General features: G+C 27.9%; 2 protein-coding genes across 2 annotated transcripts; both read right to left on the reverse strand.

Annotated features, from left to right (window-relative positions):
* Positions 1 to 824: 824 nt before the first annotated feature.
* LOC137838871 (kunitz-type trypsin inhibitor-like 1 protein) lies at positions 825 to 1,439 on the reverse strand. Its single transcript, XM_068648084.1, has one exon. The coding sequence runs from the start codon at positions 1,437 to 1,439 to the stop codon at positions 825 to 827; it is 615 nt and encodes a 204-aa protein (XP_068504185.1).
* An 8,014-nt stretch (positions 1,440 to 9,453) lies between these two features.
* LOC137838872 (uncharacterized) lies at positions 9,454 to 10,013 on the reverse strand. The gene is made up of 2 exons (XM_090301058.1): positions 9,821 to 10,013; positions 9,454 to 9,719 (listed from the first exon to the last, which is right to left on the reverse strand). The coding sequence occupies exons 1-2, from the start codon at positions 10,011 to 10,013 to the stop codon at positions 9,454 to 9,456; spliced, it is 459 nt and encodes a 152-aa protein (XP_090157184.1).
* Positions 10,014 to 10,325: the final 312 nt, after the last annotated feature.

Here is a 10,325-nt window from a genome sequence, read left to right on the forward strand (position 1 = left end):
TACAAATTCTTTTTCATTGGTATATCAGAGATTATTAAGTTTTATCTACAAATTTCTTAAATTAACTATGTATTAATTTTTCATTGTAGTGAAAATAATAAGATTAGCGCGCGCATATATATATATATATATATATATATATATATATATTAATTTTTTATTATACTATCAATGGTATATGAAAAGAACATCTTCTACATGTCAATAACTTGAACTTAATTGAAATATTCCTTCAAAACTTTTAATGCCTAAAAAATACGCATCCATATATGAAAAAGTTATCTAAATAATAAGAAACATATTCCATAAAAAAATAATTAAAGAATACACAATATCATACCGAAGTAGTATTTCATCATTTAATTAACTATTTAATAATTAAAGGATACTCATAAATAATAAAAACAATAGAGATATCATAACTTTCGAAAGAAATAAAACAGCACAAACCCGTGGTTAAAATTTTCTTTAGTTTTTTATGATGAATTTTTAAAATTAAGAGAGATTTTTATACATCCAAAATTTCTTTAGTGGTAAGAAGCTTGAGTTTACCTAATCAATATACTATTAGAAAATAATTTTTTAATTTTAAAGAATCCACTAGTGGTTTGTATAAAATTGAGTTAAACTTAAAATATACTTCATAATATATCAGAGTCCTTCAAAGTTTATAGTAATGAAACAGACTTTAGAAAATTGAATCAAACTTCAAATACACTTCTTAATAAACGAATTTATATATATAAAAAAATAACTTCAAAATAGTTCTACCACAACACTCATATATCTAATAGGAACATTTTATTAAACCTTGTGAAGGTTCTTCAACCAATATTAATAAGTTGAAAATTAAAGGGAACATTAGTGTGAGAATCATCCATCAAAACAAGATGCCTTCCTTCATGATCATTAGTTCTCCCAATACTAAAACAAGTGTTGTGGTTAGTGTTGTTGCTGCAGAATGCAAAGTTATAACCCTCACCATATTTCTTAAACATAAACGTTCCACTTAAGATCTGCTTCCCTAGATGGTCTCCATTCTTACCTATAGCAATCCATTTTTTAGGAAAATCATCAACTACCACCCACTCTGAGGATTCAGCACAATAAGGAATAAAACCAAATCTAATCTCTAATGGTGTCTCTGTCAGTATGACACCTGAGCTTCTTCCTTCTATGTTGAATCTCAGATTGACCCCAAGATCAAATTTACTTGTAACAGCAACGTTGCATACTGAGTTCCGACCAAAATCTGACGTTACTCCACCACCTTGTGGACCATGACGATTAAGATCTGAAAGACGGTATTGAACAGAAGGAGAAATGGGTAAACCATTTGAGTCACGGACTTGTTCAGGAACCCTAGAGAATGCTAATGGAAGAAAGTTGGAAGTGAAGAGAAGGAAGAAAGAGAGAGTGAGGGATATTGTAGACTTCATGGTTTATGATAATGTGTTTAGTTTTGGTTCAATCTCCTTTTATAAAAAAATTTCTAGGTTTACTCATTAATGTTTTTTATGAAACTATCACCACATTTATTATTTATTCATGCATTTTATTTATTTGTTTTTACGTGTTTTTATGTGTGTGTTTGTGTGATGAATGCATTTATTATATATTTTTATTGAATTCAAAATTGTTGTGTTTTTATTGATGAGTTCATTAATTAATAGATATGTTTCCTAGAATCCAATTTTGAAGTTATAAATGTTGGGTCAAATTGTGCTTTTTTTCCTTAATAGCGAGATTTTTTGTAATTTTTTTTAAATAAAAGATGAATTGAAAAAGTAAGATATAAAGATTTGTATTGAGTATTTCATTAGGATAAGAAAACTATTCGTAAGGTAATGATTGAGAGAAACGATACTACTTCCTATATTAGCACTACTTTCATTTAATAATTATTTTAATATTTTGTAGATAAATTAAAAATAGCAATTAATGTGCTACTTGTTAATATATCCTTCCTGCCTAATTAAACCCATTACTTTTATTTATTTGTAAGTTAGAATAAAATTAATTAAGATTCATCGATAATTTTGAATATTATTTCATTTAAAATTTAAATTTAAAGAGAATAATTTGGTTAAGAATTTATGATTTAAAATTTAAATAAAATTATATATATATATATACACACCAATGATTCACTTATTATTCTATCTAATACATATCACACATTAATTAAATATATCAATTTATACAATAATAACATATTACGTTGTTGTTATATAACTATGTGTCACTTGAACTAGCTTCTTTTAGTTAAGCAATCTTGATTCTTACAATTGAAGAAAACTTTATTGCTTGAGTAGTCTCATATTGTTTGACGAGACAACTCCAAAATAGTAGAATTAATTATGTCTCTTCTTTGCTCAAATACCCACTTAATGCTTAAATGATCTCACAATGTTTAAGGGTTCTCACAATGCTTGAGTGGTGTAATTGTTATGTCTCTTCCAAAAAGTTCCAACAACACAACATCTTATTTCACCAGCGTTTGAAGCATCATGTCATCACTTGATTGTTGGAGCATAGTTGTATGGTCTCATTTGTTCTAGAGTGCATGTACCATTGCCATGATCCTCGCTTGAGCAATCAAACTATTGCTTAAGTGTCATCCCTCCTAAAGGAGAAAAAGTTTCCTCGATCTCTCTCTCACTTGAGTTGTACACCTTATTGTCATGTTGTCGTTCGAGTGATAATGAGCAGTGCAAGTAATCATTACATATTGCTTTAGCGGTGAGCCATCACTTGAGTGATATCAAAATCTGAGAGCTCCATTTCTCAAACAACAATTAATACAAACTACGAATTTAATATCCAAATCGCACTCAAATTCATCCAAAACATCAAGTATATTGATATTCATTTGCGGATGAATTAATAATATCATAACTTCACAATACTTCAAAAATCATAAGCAAAGGAACATATAAACTTCCATATACATAATAATTCAACTACCACATTCTTCACAATCTAAACAAGCATTACATTGATGTAATGCTTATATTAACTTCCCTTACGTGGAGGTAGTTTGTCTATAACTAAAAAAAACATTTCTTTGACACTTTTAGAAATCCTCTCTACCTTAACACTTAGCTGCACAACATCCGAATCCAAATGAGACTTGCCCGATTTTTCTCCCTTTACTAACTGTGCATAAGGTTGATGATTCACCTTTGGTCTCCAAGTATTTCGAGGCTGAACAGGTCCTTTCTTTGATAACCACTATTTCTTAAACACCTCACTCCTTCAAAACCTTGATAAATTCACTTGCAACTTCCACGTACCGATCCAGATCGAGTCCAACTTCCTTTCCAATGCAACTTCATCCACCACTCCTTTAAACCTAACGAACCCAAAACGACGATTTCTTTTATTGAGCTTTCTTGAAATGAAAATGTCCAAAATTCTTACCCACCTCTGAAAAACTTTCCAGACTTCACTCTCAAGAAAGACGTTTGGAAAATTTGTGAAGAAATACGATCTATCGGCCATTGAACCCACACTCTCTCCGTGCATAAGATTCGTGGTCATAGTAAGAATAAAAAAAACAATTTGTTATATTTTTCTTTGGTAAATAGATTTTCTCATGTGTAAATAGAGTTCGCAATCAATTTTGTTGTTTTTTTCTTTAATAAATTGATTTTGTCATATATAAATAAAATTCACAATTAATTTTGTTTTTTTAAAATCGATTTTTTTGGTTTTTAGTTTATTATAATATGTTATAAATTAGTTTTTCTTATATAATTTAGTTTATTACAAATTTCTTATATTGGAATTTTAATTACTGCAAAGAAATATAATTTCTTTTAACATCAATTTTTTTTCCACTGCAAAGAATTATAACAAACAAAAATATTATGTTATCAATATTGATTTTTTTTATAATTTTCTGGTATATTTTTAATATTTATAAAATTTTCTGTTGTTTTATTTATATTTATGTAGTCTTTTATGTTTATATAATTTTTTTTTATAATAATTATACCCTGTTATAGATTTATTTTTTAATTTTAATTAGTTATGATGGTTCAATATTTAGAGTAGATTTTTAAACGTGAATTACTTACTGGATTGTTTTTCAATTTTTAAATATTTTGTGTTAATTGAATATTCAATTTTAAATTTCACAATTTAATGCAAACACAATAATTTAAAAAATGTAATCAACAATTATTTATACACATAAATCACTCATATTTTATTATTTATAATTTTTTTATTACAAAGGTAAAATTGTAAATTTATATTTTATATCTTTAAAAAAATTATAAATATTCTATCAACCATTACACTACTCACAAATTTCAATCAATTCTTCACATCAATCCAAACACAATAACTTCTTTCACACTTTTCTCTTAAATCTCACACGTTCATTCCCTCAAATATTCATACTTTGACTGCTCAATTCAAACGCAACCTTAAGAATAATTTAAAGTAAAACTAGAAAAATTATGAGCCTAAAATATAATACCAAGTAGAATAATAAGAATATTCTAATTCCAAATATAATTAGTCAGAGGAAGTATCAATTATGTTATAGGAACCTGAAATGTTTTTGAAGGGTCTTTAATTTAAAATTATAGGATTGAGTTCAACTAGAAAGAGAGAATGGTAATTGAACTTTTACCAATTTTCAAAAGTGAAAAACAAAAGTTTTGGTCAATTTTTTGAACAAGATATCAATAGATCCCATTATAAGTGGAGAGAAAAATAAATTCAAAAGAACAAGGCAATTAACAATATATCAATATATCAAGTAAAGAAGATTGAGAGGAAAAAGAACACCAAGGATACATATAGTATTGTTCAATTACTTTAGTTAATTTTATTTACTATTACTTTTAAGTTTTACTAGCAATAGAAAAAATAAGAAAGAAATCCAAGAATTATTGTCATACATTACTTGAGCCTCTTATGACATCTTATTAGTTGATATTTTTTTATTAATAATGAATTAATCAAATAAAAAAAAAATTAGAGGTGTTTTAACTCTGATACAAAATCTCCAACTAAAACTAGTTTTATATCTGAGGAAATAATTGTTCCACCTTAATTTAAATTCCAAGGATGTATCAGAAGATCCTACCTGTTGTACCTTCCTACCTTGGGAATTACATAAATAAGTCTAAATGTCAATCCTAAAAGTTGAGATGAAAAAGACTGTGTAAGAAAAACTTGGAAATCTTGTCTAATTTTAAACCTTTATTAGAAAAACAAATCAATACAAAAATACAATCACCTAGAGAAAAAATAAAATATAATAAAATAACTACATACTTAGGTGATTACTCAAAATGTTCTTGTTGTGGCATGATAAAAAAGAGTTCAAAAAATAAGATGAATAAAACACAATGTTTTATTCGAGTCTCGGTCCCTTTTAACATGTAAATTAATTTAAAAATAATGCAATTGATTTCGAAAAATTTGATTTTTAAATGAGAGATATAAAGTTTTAGAGCATGATCATTTTTCTTGAAGTTTTTCCAGCAAAACAAAAATATTTTATCATATTAAAAACGTATTTTAATCTATTAAAACATTACTCGAAAATTCAAAAGTCCAATACTTTAGAAAGTTTTCTAACTAGACATATGATCAAATCAAGGCATTAAAAGAAAACACAACAAAAATTAATTAAACATTATTTTATAAAAAAAAAACAAATGAATAAATATGAGATATTTAAGGAATACTTTAACCCATATACAAAAATTATCCCTAAGCACACCCCTCCTACTGTCAATGAACCTATACAATGTCCCTTTTTATTCTAGGATCCTCACTTGTGTCAGCCAATAAAATGCGCTTATAACCTATCCATATGTAATTACCTATAGATCCATCTACATGTAATTATATATGAATTTATATGTAAGTAATTATATTGTCAATTTATCTGTATAAGCAATTATATTTGCAAATAAAATCACATGAACTTACCCGTACATTTAGAAATCCTTAAGTATTTTACGTGCAAATTCTTTTTCATTGGTAATTCATTGCAAGTTTTATCTACAAATTTCTTATATTAACTATGTATTAATTTTTCATTGTTGTGAAACTAATAAGATTAAGGCATATGTTTTTATTATTATCAATGGTATATGAAAACAACTTCTTCTACATGTCAATAAGATGTTAATTGGAACCTAATTGAAATATTTCTTCAAAACTTTTAATACCAAAACAAAATACATATCCATATAATGGACATGAAAAAATTATCTTAACGTAATTAGAAAATAATAAGAAACATAAAGTTCCATAAAAAAATAATTAAAGAATACACAATATCATATTAAAGTAGTATTTTATCCTTTAATTAACCATTTAATAATTAAGGGATACACAATAATAATAAAAACAATAGAGATAGCATCACTTTCGAAAGAAATGAAACAACATCAAACCCGTGGTTACAAATTTGACATAGCACACTCAACACCATTTTCAGTACGAATCATGTTGATATTAATTTTGAAATGATTTTGAACAAAAACAGTGAAGTTAGTGATGTGCTTACGCACTTCAGATTTGTTATGCAATAGAATAACCCAAGTATAAGATGAGTAATCATCAACAATAGTCAAGAAATAATGAAAACCTTGCAAAGAAATAATGGAACATGGTCCCCAAATATCAAAGTGTAGAAGATCAAAAATAGCAGAGGTAACAATATTGCTTAAAGTGAAAGGAAGTTTTCTCAGTTTTGCACGACTACAAGTGTCACATACATGATGAGTATCAACCGTAATAAAAGAGTATTGTTCCCTTAAGACTTGTAATCTTTGAAGTGAAGGGTGTCCTAGTCTATATTGCCACAATGTTTTGTCCGTGATATTACAATTAATAAAAGGAGCAAAATAATGAGGTTTAGAACAGCTAGAAGTATGCAAGGTAGTGACAAGGTACAAGCCAATAATGGTTTTAACCGTACCAATCCTCTCTTGGGTGAGATTGTCATGTATAATGCAGTGGGTTGAAGTGAAAGTTAAAGTTAAAGTGCATTTAAGTTGATGTGTGAGTTTAGAAACAAATATTAACTTTAATTGAAAATGAGGCACATATAACACATCAGACAAATAAAACTTATCAGAAAAACGTACTAAACCAGATTATGTGGCATAAATAGTTTGACTATTTGGAAGACTAATTAAGACATGTTTAATTTTAGTATAAGTAGTAAAAACGTTCAAATTGTTGCAAACATGATCTGTGGCACTAGAATCAATAATCCAATAGTTTTTTATAGAAGATAGTGAAGAGCGAAACTTACCTATTGAAGATTGCTCAGTATTGGGGATTTCATCCGCAGAGAAGGTGACGGCTTGATTAATTTGAGTGTGAGGGGAAGGATTCTCAAGGTTTTGTTGACGCAAAATGTTGGTCAGGAATTGACACTGATGTGATCTAAGTTGAATCCCCTTTACATTCTGTTCTTTAGGAAAAAGCTCAGAAAAAGTGTCAGTAGTAATCATATTATTGGCTTGGGATCTCCAATTGGTGAATTTGTAGCCAGGAGGGAACCCATGCTTTTTATAACAGGTGTCGACGGTGTGGCCAAGACTATTACAAAAAGTGCAGACTTTTCTAGTAGAAGAAAACTTTGAGGTTTTAACATTACCAAAAGCAAAACCCACTTTGCGAAAACAAATAGCCTCAATATGACCGTATTTACCACAACAATTGCATGTAATAGTGTGACTACTATTAAGACTACTAAGACTAGGGTTTTCATTAGACATTTTGTAAGAGATTTTGAAACACAATCAAGATTTTGAAAGAGAATAGAAAAGATAACCAAGAACAACAAATGGGAAAATAAAGATAAGAGAAAAGCGCAACAGAACTCTTCATTCGAAGAGCTCTGATACCATATTACAGTCAATGAAGATGAATATTCCTTATCTGATGTGGTGCATCAAATGGAGCACACGTAATCGCACGTAACTGCAATGAAGAGAGGTAGGTTATCATGAACCCTAATTGCAAATGAAAAAGAGACAATGACTTAAGCATAAAAGAGAGAAAAGAAGAGAAAAGAAAATACAAAAGAAATTCTTATTTACTTGTGCATATGAGAATAAAATACATGGTGTATATATAAGAAAAAGACTAAGACTTAGCTGAAACAGAAAAGGAAAGTTAGGTCAAACAAACAAAGCCTAATAACATGAAACAGAAAAACTAAATATGTTAACATCCAAGAGGCATTACTCTAGACTTAGGTGGACTTATTTTTCTTTTGTTTTCATTAGCGTTTTAGTATTAGTGGCAAACTAGACTTCATCTCTCAAAATATTTAGTGAATTTCCTTTAGTCTTTAGAAACACATTTAAATTTTTTAAATGGAAGATGCTTCCATGAACCACAGTCTTCTTTCAAAGAGCATTAGACCCACATAGGACCACTTTAGGATATTCTTGACAACATCAATGAAACTATTAAGAAATACACTTTATGTCTAACTCAACCTTATATAATCAGTTTATAAAGTCAAGTTTGCACTCACTTATATACTATAAAATGTCATTATCTGTAGTTGATGTGTAATTTTCAAACAGAACCTATGCAACGTCCCTTTTATTTTAGGATCCTTATATTTAATTACCTATATAGATCCATCCACATCTAATAATATATGAATTTATATGGAGGTAATTATATTATGAATTTATATGTAACCAATTATATATGCGAATAAAATCACATGTACTTATCTACACATTAGAAATCCTCAACTATGTATTAATTTTTCATTATAGTGAAACTAATATGATTAGCGCACACATATATATATATATATATATATATATATATTAATTTTTTATTATATTATCAATGGTATATGAAAAGAACATCTTCTACATGTCAATAACTTGAACTTAATTGAAATATTCCTTCAAAACTTTTAATACCTAAAAAATACGTATCCATATATGAAAAAGTAATCTAAATAATAAGAAACATATAATTAACTATTTAATAATTAAAAGATACTCATAAATAATAAAAACAATAGAGATATCATAACTTTCGAAAGAAATAAAATAGCACAAACCCGTGGTTAAAATTTTCTTTAGTTTTTTATGATGAATTTTTAAAATTAAGAGAGATTTTTATACTTCCAAAATTTCTTTAGTGGTAAGAAGCTTGAGTTTACCTAATCAATATACTATTAGAAAATAATTTTTTAATTTTAAAGAATCCACTAGTGGTTTGTATAAAATTGAGTTAAACTTAAAATATACTTCATAATATATCAGAGTCATTCAAAGTTTATCGTAATGAAACAGACTTTAGAAAATTGAATCAAACTTAAAATACACTTCTTAATAAACGAATTTATATATATAAAAAAATAACTTCAAAATAGTTCTACCACAACACTCATATATCTAATAGGAACATTTTATTAAACCTTGTGAAGGTTCTTCAACCAATATTAATAAGTTGAAAATTAAAGGGAACAGTAGTGTGAGAATCATCCATCAAAACAAGATGCCTTCCTTCATGATCATTAGTTCTCCCAATACTAAAACAAGTGTTGTGGTTAGTGTTGTTGCTGCAGAATGCAAAGTTATAACCCTCACCATATTTCTTAAACATAAACGTTCCACTTAAGATCTGCTTCCCGAGATGGTCTCCATTCTTACCTATAGCAATCCATTTTTTAGGAAAATCATCAACTACCACCCACTCTGTGGATTCAGCACAATAAGGAATAAAACCAAATCTAATCTCTAATGGTGTCTCTGTCAGTATGACACCTGAACTTCTTCCTTCTATGTTGAGTTCCGACCAAAATCTAACGTTACTCCACCACCTTGTGGACCGTGACGATTAAGAACTGAAAGACGGTATTGAACAGAAGGAGAAATGGGTAAACCATTTGAGTCACGGACTTGTTCAGGAACCCTAGAGAATGCTAATGGAAGAAAGTTGGAAGTGAAGAGAAGGAAGAAAGAGAGAGTGAGGGATATTGTAGACTTCATGGTTTATGATAATGTGTTTAGTTTTGGTTCAATCTCCTTTTATAAAAAAATTTCTAGGTTTACTCATTAATGTTTTTTATGAAACTATCACCACATTTATTATTTATTCATGCATTTTATTTATTTCTTTTTGCGCGTTTTTATGTGTGTGTTTGTGTGATGAATGCATTTATTATATATTTTTATTGAATTCAAAATTGTTGTGTTTTTATTGATGAGTTCATTAATTAATAGATATGTTTCCTAGAATCCAATTTTGAAGTTATAAATGTTGGGTCAAATTGCGCTTTTTTTCCTTAATAGCGAGATTTT

Source organism: Phaseolus vulgaris, chromosome 4 (genome assembly GCF_051622355.1).
Source record: "Phaseolus vulgaris cultivar YP4 chromosome 4, ASM5162235v1, whole genome shotgun sequence".
Lineage (NCBI taxonomy): Eukaryota > Viridiplantae > Streptophyta > Magnoliopsida > Fabales > Fabaceae > Phaseolus > Phaseolus vulgaris.

Bases quoted from the DNA above. Each gene is read 5' to 3' on its own strand.
- LOC137838871 (XM_068648084.1), bottom strand. From the start codon at position 1,439: ATGAAGTCTACAATATCCCTCACTCTCTCTTTCTTCCTTCTCTTCACT.
- LOC137838872 (XM_090301058.1), bottom strand. From the start codon at position 10,013: ATGAAGTCTACAATATCCCTCACTCTCTCTTTCTTCCTTCTCTTCACT. The intron at 9,720-9,820 runs GTCGGAACTCAA...CTGAATCCACAG, and splicing joins TGGAGTAACGTTAGATTTTG to AGTGGGTGGTAGTTGATGAT.